This window comes from Pollicipes pollicipes, unplaced genomic scaffold, assembly GCF_011947565.3.
Source record: "Pollicipes pollicipes isolate AB1234 unplaced genomic scaffold, Ppol_2.1 Scaffold_2555;HRSCAF=2994_pilon_pilon_pilon, whole genome shotgun sequence".
NCBI lineage: Eukaryota > Metazoa > Arthropoda > Thecostraca > Pollicipedomorpha > Pollicipedidae > Pollicipes > Pollicipes pollicipes.
In genome coordinates, this window is record NW_023596136.1 from 31,371,587 (window position 1) to 31,384,581 (window position 12,995).

The window sequence follows — 12,995 nt, forward strand, 5'->3', positions numbered from 1 at the left end:
ATCAGCCTGCAGGTAGAAGTTCGTGTTGCATTTCCTCCACAAACGTTCCTGGATTCCATCAATAGGCGGGCCATCTCAGCGCTAAGTACACAATGTCTCTCAAATATGTATTTTTGACATTATACACGACGTATCGGGGGTTGGACCACAAATCAGCAGTTCCCTCAGGAATGCATTTGACGCTCAAAACACGCAAAGGTAGTGGACACTAACATCATGTGTCGGAAGGTCAGCTGACCTATGCAACGGACATCATGGGCGCACTGTCCACGCGCACGCGACCCATCAGTCCGCCAGATACCGTACACCCACGCACTGTCCATGTGTGCGTGACCCATCAGTCCGCCAGGTCCCGTACGCCAACGCACTGTCCCTGTGTGCGCGACCCATCAGTCCGCCAGGTCCCGTACGCCAACGCACTGTCCATGTGTGCGTGACCCATCAGTCCGCCAGATACCGTACGCCAACGCACTGTCCATGCGTGCGCGACCCATCAGTCCGCCAGATACCGTACGCCAACGCACTGTCCATGCGTGCGCGACCCATCAGTTCGCCAGGTCCCGTACGCCAACGCACTGTCCATGTGTGCGCGACCCATCAGTCCGCCAGATACCGTACACCCACGCACTGTCCATGTGTGCGTGACCCATCAGTGCGCCAGATACCGTACGGGCATCATGGGCGCACTGTCTACGCGTGCGTGACCCATTAGTCCGCCAGATACTGTACGCCAACGCACTGTCCATGTGTGCGTGACCCATCAGTGCGCCAGATACCGTACACCCACGCACTGTCCATGTGTGCGTGACCCATCAGTCCGCCAGATACCGTACGCCAACGCTGCTCTGCTTTTGCAGCGCAAACCACAAGTCGTGTTTGTGCTCTGGCATCAGTGTTAGCAGGTTTTCCACAATTTTGTCGACATGCACCTTGTTCAGGCCACGCGGTTTGTTGCGGGATTCCGGGTCTTCTTTTGGGTCAAAGGAGGTTTTCATGAAGCTGAACGCCTTCCAATGCTGTTCGAGGTGAGACTTTTTGATGTATATCTGTTCACTACCTCCGAGGACTTGCAGACAGCGAACGTCCTGAACGTATGGCCGCAGACGCTCCTTGCCTAGCAAGTTAAGCTTTTTAGAGGATAGTCCATCCTGGAACTCGCGGAGGTCGGCACGGCACATCATAGCCGTTCTTATGCCTGTATCCTCTACCGCTTGTCAGGAATCCTGAGAATCGGAACCTTGGCATCTGAAATTTTTCTTTGAACCAAAACGTCAAAATGAATAGACGTCCATCGAGGTGCGGCCCTTCTCCGGGTATTTCATAGAGGTGGTGTCCATTGCGTTTGTGGTACGATGGACGAAAGTCATGAATACAGTGGCTACAATCCGTGCCCTATTTTGCGCCTGACAGTTGTCTGTGAAGGTCGCCACTTTCTTTTTGTCTCGGATGTTCGCTAAGGAAACGCCAGTTCGTCGCGGCAACGTTTTCTCCATCCCTGCCTGCTGTCGCCTCATGTCACAGGACTGCTAGCGACCTCTTCGACCTTTTTACTTTTCCTTCATTCTCGAGGGCAGCAAATGTCTCGTTATAAACAACGAAACGGAGGGTGAAGAAGACCGTTTTGTGGGGGAGGACAGGAATCAACATTACCTTCTCCGGGCTGGCGTCGGACACGTGTTCGCCATCCCACTCGCGGTCCGCCTCTCTTCGATAGTCAGCTCTAGCCTCGCTGGCCCCGGCCAAATGTGTGTTATGCTCCTGACACTGCCCGCACCCGTCGACGCACACGGAGCCAGATGTCTGGGGCTTTATGCACTGATTCCGCGAGGTGTAATGACGAGTGCAGTTCTCACGTTCCTCGTTGCCAAGTTTGATGAAGCTAATATTCATCAGTTTTAGCTCCATTCGGCACCGCCCCAAACTGTTTTGCCAATGCTTGTCAGTGAAGTCTTTATGCATGCCAGTAGCTCCTATGTTGGATGTCAGATACAGCCCCTTCGATGCGTGGTCGTACCGAGGGTGATGTGCGCACGGCCGGTAACGCTGGACGTGATTTCGGATGGACAGTCGAGTCGATCTTGGTCCTCGGCGCTCCAAGTCCTCCACCGTCCTCCTTTTCGAACACAGTCGAGAGCGTTCCGGATGGCCTGGTCGTTGTTAGATTTCCAGGCCACTGCTGCCAGAAAGAAGGGTTTGCAAACGGGAACGGCTTGGTTGTTTTCATCCGGAAGCGCCCAAACGAGAGTTCTGTACATTTCTGCTCCCATGCCTTGGTTGTTCCTCTTGCTCTTGATCTAATTCCTCTTCACGTGGCACCGGAACCACTGGCGACGAGCTGTCCACGAAAGACGATTTACCATGCAGTTGATCCTTTGACGCTGCACGTTTGTCACTCTTTCAGCACACCTTTGCCTGCACTTGTCAGCATCGCATGTGGCTGGGACTGGTCTCAAGTAATGCTCCTCAGCGTATTCATTCCCCGTATCCTCGCGGTCAGCTGCCTTTGTCGCTGGATGGCCGATATGGCTGACGTCCTGTTCTGGGTTAATAATATCCATAGCAAGACCGACAGCGCTGAAACCCGGCAGCCGATCAGCGGCGGGGAGGTCTTCGGCAGGGTCAACGCCTGTTGGCAGCTGAGCAGTAGCGGTGGGCTGAGGCTGGACGACGGCGAAGTCTTCGGCAGGGCCGAGGACGTTGAATCCAGGTGGTGGCTGAGCAGCGAGCTGGTCTTCTCGAGAACCCCAATCCTCCAACAGCAGGGCCTTTCTAATGTATGTGGCAGGGGTTTCCTCTTCTGAGTGTCCTAGGTGATCTACCTCCATTCTTCTAATGCACCCAGGCTGCATGCAGAGTGGAAAGAAGAATACTTCCAAAGCTAGAGCCTGATTCATCGGCAGGGTCAGCAGCGCTAGAGCAAAGTGGCGAAGCCGGAGGCTGTACTTGGTCAGCAGCGAGGCTGCCCCGGATGGACGGGGCTCGGTCGGGGTGCAGACAGGGCAGGGAAGGGAGGCTGTGCCTGGACGGCAGCGAGCTCTCCGGAGGTGCCTAACGGCGGCAGGGAGCCTGAAGGTTGTGCCTGGACGACAGCGAGCTCTCCGGCAGGACCCGATGACGCCAGGGAGGCGGGAGACAGTGGTTGGACGGTGGCGAGCTCCCCGCTAGTGCCAGCGGTGTCGAGTGTTTCGTCTGGCGTCACTGATGGATGGAAGAGGCTACAAGAAAATGATGTGCTACGAAATGTGGTGGGACGAATTGACAGAGACAGGAAAGGTGTGCGTATTTGTCAAATTAACACTCTGTACCTTAGCGATGCAACCTCGTTCTTACGTGTGTGGAGTCGCCAACATCTCATCACGACGGATGGGGAGGGGGGGGAGGCGAAACAGCCAGTTTCTCACGAATCCAGCCTTTCGTTGCGATTCTAGGTCGGATGTCCTACAAAGTGAGGTACCGATTCCCTTTTTATGTTCGAAAATAGGTCCTTTGCCCAGAAACGTGAGCCGAAATTAATTGCTGAAATCGTAGAAAAGAAGAAAGTTTTGTTTGATCGTTAAGACTTGAAAGCATATTGCTCACTGACCGGCTAATAGAGACGCGGCTGCTATGTATCGAGAATACAGGCGATTGTTTTTCTCCAGATTTTGCCCTTGGTATGCCGCATGTGCGCAGTGGCCCCGGCCGCAAGCGGCCATATTTCACATTTAAGCTGCGTGCCTTGCACGTTGTGGCTCGCATCTCGACTTTCATCACCCCATATTGCGTGTAGTCTGCCGCGTATGGTATTACAATCGGCTTGATCAATCCGTTTGCATCCCATCTTATCTTAACAAACCACATCACCAAAAGAACCGCCTCAAACCCATCAAGTCACCAAACCGTGTCAAACTTTCACGGCGCTCAAGGCTACCTAGGCTACCTAGAACAGAACGCTCTCACGGCGCTCTGTTCTAGGACCATGCAGGGCTACTAGCGCGGCGCTGCAGTGGCTTTGGCCGCGGTGGCACATGCACACAATGGGCGTGCAAAGTTGCGTGTGGCTGTACCGAAATTCTTGCTGGATCAAAGTTATATTTGCCTCAGGGAGAAAGCCACCCCTATGCTGCTTTGAGAGGGAACAATCCGTAACAGAGCAACTTATTCTATTGAAAGATTTTTGCTTCGAAATGCCTTGCAAGACTTTTCTAGCCAGTGCCTATCCATCTGACGTGCACCATTGGCGTTTTTACAATTCTACCATAGGCTTTTCTTTGTGGAAAGAGTCGAGTGGAAAGAGCGGCAGTGGCATTGCAAAGAGGAAGTCGACCAAGAAAGCGCAAGCGCAGACATGCGCTTTTTATTTGTTAAATCGGCGTTGGCAAGGAAGAACTTGCGTTTTTTTGGCCTAGCTCGTAGCACTTACCCTTCTTTTGCGTTACAGATTGCACTTGTTGCACACTTGCACTTATTTTTGAAAAAGAAAATCCCACATTTTGTGAGACTGGGGCCGATTACGACGTTCATATTTTTAAGGATGACAGGGATCGGCATTGCGGGTTTGAAAGTACAAAAAAATTGCATAACCTGCACTTGCGCTTTACTCCTTTGCCCGGCATCTCTACACAGCAGCGCTGGTAACGCAAGCGGTTCGGATCGGTTGCGTCGGATAGCGTCGGAGACGGGACATCTGATTGTCCACATGATGCCCGCTCCGATAACTCGTGTGACAAAGGGAGGGGGCCGGGGGGTTGTCACTTATCCTGAAAGCGCTGAGCCACTCTTTCCGCTGACATAGTCAGAAAATGCTGATTCAAAGATGTCAAGCATGTGTTGAGCACTGCACCAGGACGGAAGATCTGGTAGCGCTCCCTGGGATTGTGTGGTCCTCGAATCTTGAATATGCAGATATCTGGCCGGTACAAGGGCCGGGGGCGCTCAGCAGCCTGCATTCATGGTTCACGTGCGACGCAGGTACGTCCGGATACTCGATTCACTTCCGTCGATATTTCCGCTCAGAGCCTCCTTGATCTCGATAAATCGGGACAGGGAACTAAAACCAGGAACACATTCAGGTTTGCCGGTGAGAGCAGCATACCGACTCATCTGTCGGCGTCCTTAAACTACCATCACCTTCGTCGGGTCAACTTGGGTGCCCTTTGCGCCCGGAACCTCGCCACAAATCACACACGCGCTCCCATACGCAAACCTGTATTCCTGACCATGACTAGGACGGATCGATTACCACGGGCCCCTCCCCACCCCCGCACGTGCGGACGCCACCGCCACCCCGCAGCATGGCAGAGGACCGGTGCGTTTCGCAAAGGCCACCGTCAGCGCCCCGGGAATTCGTCTCGGTGGTCGCTCCAATCCATACGTTACCAGCTTACGCCCCATACGGCACGCACGTACATCGGTCCGGCGAATGACCCCAGGTGACCCGTAATCGTGAACATAGCCACAGCTGTAAACGATAAGATGCCAGTGAGTTATCGAACGTTCCACCTCGAATCACGAGTGACGGACCACGCAAGCGGCTGTTCCAAAACACGCTCAGGATATGGGATGAAGGCGAATGAGCACGACACGAATCACTGTCGCCAGTTCCATGTCGCTTGCCTTCATGCACACTCCTTAAAGCCATGGCTATTTCCCCCTGATTACAGCCCACTCCCCGTGACTGACAGCTCCCACATCTCACGCGTGCCGTGCGCAGCCGCTCCCTAGGCGGCGCAGGCCTTGATCCACGCCGCCACCTCAGCCACGCCGCGTCCGCTCTGACAGCTGACCACGGCCTCCGTCAGCTGTTGCACGCTCAGCTGACGCAGCTCGTCCAGCCGCAGCAGCACGCGGTACTCCGCGACCTCAGCTGGCGAGGCCAGGTCGGCCTTGGCGAACACCACCAGAACCTGCGGCGGCCGCGGCGCGCTGACGCGGGCGGCCCCTCTCCGCGTCACCGGGGCGGAGCCGCCGAACGGTACGCAAGTGGGAACGAGCACGCTATGCCGCTCGTGGCTGGTGTCACCCTGGTGCCCCCCCCCCCCCCCCCCCAATAAATCATCACAGCTCACATGGTTCACCGTCGAGCGGATATATCCAGCGAACACAGCAATACCAAGTGCTAAGTATGGCAGTTATTGCACGATCAGAGCATCACGAATCGCATCCAAGCCGGACCGATCGGGTCTCGCCGATCCGCCGACCGGCTTACACGGTCGAGACGCGGAGCTGAGCGGCGACAAACATGCGTGCGACCAAGCCATATGCCGTCCGAGCTAGCATACCGAACCACAGGCAGGGCGTGCTCGTGAGGGCAGGCTTGTGCGAACAGAGCGAGCAGAACTGAAACCGCCCACAGGCGCATGCGCGACATCGCAGCACAACACCCTCCGGCGGTCGTCAGCTCTTCACCACCGCGATGGCGCGGTGGACGGCGTCAGGCATCAGGCCTCCTCCTCAGGCCAGAGACACCCGCTGCCGGGCGCCCGCGCCGCCGCCACCGTCGCCGTCGCCGCCCGCCGACGCACCGTCGGTCAGTCGGCCGCTCTCGAACTGGCTGTAGATCCTGTCGTACCTGGCCAGGTCTGCGGCCGAGAGCGACGGCCGCAGCGTGTCCAGCGCTGCCTGCAGATGTGCCTGCGTCACCACCACCTCCACCGGTCTCGCCCCCGCCGCCGCCGCCGCCGCATCCCCGCCAGTCGCCAGCAGCGGGTGCTCGTCCACGGCGCGCGCCTCGCGCTCGTCCAGCGGCGGCCCGCCTGCCTGCGTCCAGGCACGCGGCGCTCCCCCTTCTGCCGCCTGCTCGCCGAGTTCCGGTGGCGGCACGGCGTCGCGCACGGCGCGCAGGTGCGCGTCGGCCACGGCCGCGCGCAGGTCGGCGCCGCTCAGTCCGTCGCGCGCCGCCAGCGCCGGCAGGCGCACGTCCGCCGCCAGCCGCAGCCGGGCCGTCAGGGCGCGCAGGATGTCGGCGCGCGCGGCGCGGTCCGGCATGCGGCAGCGGACGAGGCGGCCGACGCGGCCCGGCCGCAGCAGTGCCGGGTCGAGCAGGTCCGGCCGCGAGGAGGCCGCCAGCAGCGCCACCTGGCCACCGCCCGCCGGCGTCTCGGCGCCGTCCAGCAGCGTCAGCAGCTGGTTCACCACGCGGTCTGTGACGCCCGTGCTGTCGTGGCCGCGCCGCGGCGCCAGCGACTCGAACTCGTCGAAGAAGATGAGCGACGGACTGGCGCGGGATGCCCTGCGGGAGAGGGCGAGGGGAGGGGTTCAGCGGGCTAGCGGCAATTTAGAACAGTGGTGCAGGCACCGGAATAATCCGCAGATCTTAATGCAGAAATAATGACATTTTACGCATTCCAAGACAGACTGAGCGACACGTCATGCTACTGGTATCTCATCCTGCACGTTCTGCTCCTGAGACGGTTATCTATATAATCTTTCGCAAGATACATGATTCATTGCCACTTCAGCTAACTTATATGTAATAACCGTTTAACGTTAACAATAGAGTCGTGTCAGTGACATTACCTTTCGAACAGGTCCCTGACAGCTAGCTCGCTGGCGCCGATGTATTTGGACAGCAGCTCTGGGCCCTGCAGTGAAGGGCAGCAGATACGTCAGGTAGCTGTTCGCAACACACGCACCGCAACTCCACCAGCCATCAACCAGTCCGGCATCGACATCAGAAACCTGAGAGAGTGACCATCCTCACGTCGTTCGGACAAACGGCTACAACATCCGGCAGCGCTGTATTCATCACCTACGCCCGTAACCCGGATAAAACCAGACAACCACCCAGGATTGAACGGCACGCCACCGACCATGTTCCAGGTGGACCCGGGCTGACCCGACTCACCTTAACCTGTAAAGAAGTTGATGTCGGCCTGGTGCGCGAGCGCGCGCGCTAGTAGCGTCTTGCCGGAACCGGGCGGCCCGTACAGCAGCGCGCGGGCCTGCACGTGGCGCCCGGCGCGCGCGTACAGCGCTGGGTAAAGCAGCGGCCGCTGCAGAGTGTCCACCAACAGTTGGCGCGCGTCCTCCAGGCCGCCTACCTGGCTCCAGGGCACGGGGTCTGGCCGCGACTGACGTACCTCCTGCAGCGCCGCCGGCGTCAGGCCTTCCAGCGCCGCCGCCAGCGCCGTCTCCGTCAGCTCGGCGGTCGGCGCCGCCAGCCGCGCGCGCGTCACCAGGCGGCGCACGTCGCGCGCCACGAAGCCGCGGCAGCGCTCCGCCAGGCGGCGCCACTGCGCGTCGGTCAGCGCGGCGCCACTGAGCTCGCGCAGCTGGCGCGCGCGGCCGGCCGCGTCGGCGGCAGCCAGCGTCAGCTCGAGGCCGAACACGTGCAGGCCCGGCGGCCGGCGCAGCGCCGCGTGCAGCCGACCGCCGACGGCCAGCGCCACCACGCGGCCGCGGCGCGCCGTCAGCGCCGTCAGCTGATCGCAGAGCGCGGCGGCCAGCTGCGCGAAGTAGGCGGCGCGCGGCGACGGCTCGCCGCCGCCGTCGCCCTCGGCCGGCGTCAGCACGTCGAGCGCGTCGAGCACGACGAGCGCCGGCTGGCGAAGCTCGGCCTCACGCAAGAGGCGACCCACGCGCTCGCCGACCACCTCCGGCTTCTTGCCGAGCAGGCTGCTGCAGTCCAGCTCGCTGACGAAGGCGCAGAGCGGCGGCTGCGCCAGGCGCCGGCACGCCTGCCGAGCCAGCGTCGTCTTGCCGACGCCCTGCGCGCCGGTCAGCAGCACGTGGCCGAGGCCGGCGCAGGCGAGCGCGCCGCGCAGCCACGCCTCGAGCCGCCGCTGCTCGGCGCTGTACGCCGTAAAGTCCGTGTCGGACCCTGGTGGCGGCGGCAGCGCCAACTCGGCCAGCTCGGCGGCCGGCAGCGGCCAGGCGGGGCGCCCCTCGCCGCCGTACACGCCGCTCAGGCAGGCGACGGCGAGGTCGGCCGACGGCGGCGCCGGCACGCGGAACACCTCCGCCTCCGCCTCCAGCACGACGTCGAAAGGGCGCAGCGTGCGCTCGTCCGCGAGCCGCAGCAGTGCGCCGCTTCGCCACCAGATATCAGTCGCGTCGCCCAGGCACCGCTGCCAGGCGGTCAGGTGGTGGCGCACCGTCTCGAGAGCGGACTGCGACAGCCGCTCTGGCCAGACGCACGTCAGCTGGCGCGCGTCCGCCCGGCGGCCAGCGGGCAGCGCCAGCGGCCGCAGCGTGGCGCGGTCGCTGACAGCGAGGCGCAGCTGCCGGCGCACCACGTCCGGCACCAGCACGGCGCCTGCGGCAGGCGCGCTCGGCGGCACCGGCCGCGCGCGCTGCCGCCCGCAGCGGCGAATCGTCCGGCAGCCGGTCCACGGCGACGAGCAGGACGAGCGCGGCAGCACGCGGCGTGGCGTCGGCCGCCGCCGGCAGCAGCTCGCACCAGCCGAGCGCCGCCGGCGCCATGTCCTCCGCCAGGCAGAAACACACGCGATTCGCTAGCAGCGAGTCGGCGGCGGCCAGGACCGGGCCCGGCCGGCAGCGCGTGTACACGCAGAGTGCGGGCCGCCGGTGGCGTGGCGGCGGCCGGCGCGCCGGGCGGCTCGGACGTCCCAGCCAGGCCGAGCAGATGCAGCAGGCGTCGCGTCAGGCCGCCGCTCTCGTCCGGCTGCGCGGCGGCCGGTAGCGCCGCCTCCCGCCCGGGCCCGGCGTCCGGCGGCACGATCTCGAGCTCGGTCATGCGCGCCAGCAGGCAGCACTCGGCCGGCTCGGCGGTCGCCACCGTCACTGTCGCCACGTTGCGCGCGTCGAGCCAGACGGGCAGCCGCGCGCCCGGCCACACGCAGCCGGCGCGCTCCAGCAGGCTGTCCTGCAGGCGGGCGCCGCTCAGCGCTAGCAGCTGGTAGTCGGTGTCGGAGGCGGCGCGCAGCACGGCGCGCCGGCAGGCGGGCGGCTGCAGCCGGGTCAGACTGAGCGGCTGCTCGCCGGTCAGGCCCAGGCAGCGCGCAAGGTGGCGGTGCAACTGCACGCGGCCGGCCGGCGCCGTCCACGCGCTGCACGTCAGGTAGAGGGCGCGACCGTCGGCCGTTCGGGCGAGGAACGTCGGCCGCGGGTCGGCCGACCGCAGCGCCGCCGGCGGCAAGGTGACGAAGCAGCCCGGCCTTGACGAGAACTCCACGATGTAGGCCATGGACGGCGCACGCTCACGCCCGAACCTGACGCGCCGGCAGGCAGAGAGAAGGGCCCTTGGTGCTCATCTTGACTGCGCTAACACACCGCTAGTCGGCGGTCTTCCTAATTAAGACTGGCGCGTGCTTACCCTTATACAAGAATGCAACTGAAAAGCGAGCTGTGCGGTGAACTTGGAGAAAAACTGCAGAGAGGGCAAGAGCACAAGACTTAACAATGACTTAAAACCAAAAACAAGCGATAACATAGCGAACAGAGAAAACCAAGGCCTGCAGTCTACGGCGGTTATTTGATCCCAGCCTTACCTTAGTCCCTTGCAACTGGGGATGCTCCAGGAGCTCGATCAGCAACACTGCGCTACAAGCCGTCTGCGTCACGTCCGAGGCATCAATGACGTAGATAATACCCTTCAGATCATTGGTGTAGTACACCGGCCACAGCGGGCTCATGCAACCACCTGAAACAGTGGGCGCAGTGTGGAAACGATTGTTCTTGACGCTGGACTTCGCACAGTGACACAGAACCTTGCATAGACTGAATAGTGATGTGATTTAATATGTCATGAACTTTGACGTGTTACCAACTTTGGAAAGGATAAAAGTGATGGTAACAAGCAAACAAACCTGCGCTTTGTGTGTAGACATATTGATGATATAATACGCCTGCATATCATGATGAGTCACCTAAAAATCGTCATGAAAAATAGATGTCTCACTTTCGTGGTAACTAATCACAGTTCATGAAATGCATTGGATCAGCAGATATCAGATGCATCCATCTGTCCTCCTCACCTAGCTCGCGCACCGTAGGCCATAGGCTTCTTGGTCTTGTCAAAATGGAGGTCGGTAATGTTGGAGCCGACAGTGGGCAAGGTGACGTTCAGTTGACTCATGGACTGACCAGTCTGCAGCTGCCGTATCAGGGTCGATTTTCCACCACCACACGGCCCCACCACGAGGAACATGCCCGAAGTTGTGGTCACAGGTCTGTCAAGGCTGAAGGTGCTAGCCAGGCATATTTCTCACCTATCTGCAAAACTGGAAAATGTGTGATACATGTATTATGCTACTGAATTACATCAAATCAGATTGGGTTCATGGATAGTTTTTATCTTATGTTTCAGGAAACAAAAATAAAAAAGAAGTTTGACAGAGACAAATCCCAATCCCAAGCAATTGAAATGCCAATTATTCTGCCATCTGTAAATGGTCATAACACTGCCCAAAATTTTGTTATAAAACAATACCACTCTCGGCTCTCGGTGGCTCTCGCCTATCACTCAGTCTTGCTGGAGCAGTCCTGATGGCAAATTATTTGACAATTGACATTCTTGCAGGCACTGATTATGGGCTTTGGCAACTTTTACAAGCAGCATGTACAATTCTTCAAAACCATTTGGTGTGGCTGTCAGATATTTACAGGGCATCTAGTTGACTAGAAGCTTTTTCCTGTAACAATGTGATTCCACAAATTCACCACTGCCACTTGATGACATAAAATGTACAATCACCAATAGTGTAAAAGGTTAAGAATATTAGTTGAAATGGATCAAGGTGGACTGACATGGAGTATAGTATCTATAAAGTTTATGGAAACCTTTGGTGCCTTACAAAAATCATAAACCTTATAAACCTTATACAAATTTGAAAGATCTGTAGCAGGACACCCATATGCTAGCACATGAAAATGACCCCAAGGTAACAGGTGGACAGGAGACTGACAACAACACAAAGATGGTAACCAATTATGGTACACATATTATTATCACAAAAAGCACTGCCTTAATGTGTTCTCCAAGCCTGACACTACCAATGTACATCTAAACTTGATTTGCAAAGACACAACTTTATATTCCTAACATATCTTCTAGCATGTACTTCTCATTATGTTTACTCTGCAGGAGCAAATTGTTGTTTGCTAACCTGAGCAGCATCACCCCCCCCCCCCTTGGACTTAACACAGTGCACTCTTGCAGACTGCTTGCATTCCAAGAACATTCATTATAAATTATTCTATACCAATAAAATCAGGCATGACATTGATGAGATGTAATCTGTGGCCTTATCTGTGGAATTATGCAGTGCATGCTGTATGGATGTTAACTGTAACTACTGACAACCTGACCTTTAGGTGACAATTAAACACAAGACCAACATGAAAGACATGCATTCAACAGCCAAATTGGAGGGTGCAATATCCCATTTCCTGATAACTGGCACATGTCCCTCAGGTTCAGTAGTTATAACCCAGGCTCAGGTAATGGGAGAAACTCACATAATGCTTTAATTTTGTCTATTAATTTCTGACTACAAATGAAATATATTCCAAACTTCCTATGACCACCCAGACGCAGCTTGTGTTAGACCTTGCAAACTCCCATGTCAAATGCTGTCCAAAAAAGTTTTTTCTCAACAACCCAGCATCGCAAGCATTAACATGCATTTTAAGCTGATTTTTAAATGAAAAACATAGAGCCCTTTTGTGGATTTTAACAAAGCGAACGTGCAAACAGCACACCCCTCCCACCTCCGACACCCCACCTTCTCTCGATATATCGCCTTGCTGTGTTTGCCGCGATCCCTGCAATCGTTCGCCCGGTCACTTTGCTTGCTCACATTTGTCTGCTTTGCGGCATGATACCTTCCAAAAAACAAGTATTGATAAACATTTTCAATGCATTCTTTCACCTGTCTGTTTTCTGAAAAAAACATTTAAGTATTTTTCCATCAAATATTTGTGCTAACGCTCGTTTTGGCATGTTATGTAGCCTTTCAGAGGCTGCAAAATATGGTCAAATTTATCATGATATTGCTGCTGTGATGTCTTTCCCTATCCGGAGCTTATGACCGCCTACTCAGAACTAATGACCA

The 12,995-nt window shown here is 57.6% G+C and overlaps 1 protein-coding gene and 1 long non-coding RNA gene across 2 annotated transcripts; both read right to left on the reverse strand.

Annotated features, from left to right (window-relative positions):
* Positions 1–6,043: 6,043 nt before the first annotated feature.
* On the reverse strand, positions 6,044–9,676 carry LOC119100296 (peroxisome biosynthesis protein PAS1-like). The gene is given in 8 exon segments (XM_037223405.1): positions 6,044–6,774; positions 6,811–7,210; positions 7,498–7,562; positions 7,826–7,846; positions 7,848–8,063; positions 8,493–8,687; positions 8,937–9,122; positions 9,647–9,676. Coding segments are annotated over 8 exon segments (1,455 nt in total). The 3' UTR covers positions 6,044–6,432.
* A 258-nt stretch (positions 9,677–9,934) lies between these two features.
* Positions 9,935–12,716, reverse strand: LOC119105865 (uncharacterized). Its single transcript, XR_005095076.1, has 4 exons — positions 12,666–12,716; positions 10,917–11,162; positions 10,431–10,582; positions 9,935–10,151 (listed from the first exon to the last, which is right to left on the reverse strand). It is a non-coding gene; the product is annotated as an uncharacterized LOC119105865 (long non-coding RNA).
* Positions 12,717–12,995: the final 279 nt, after the last annotated feature.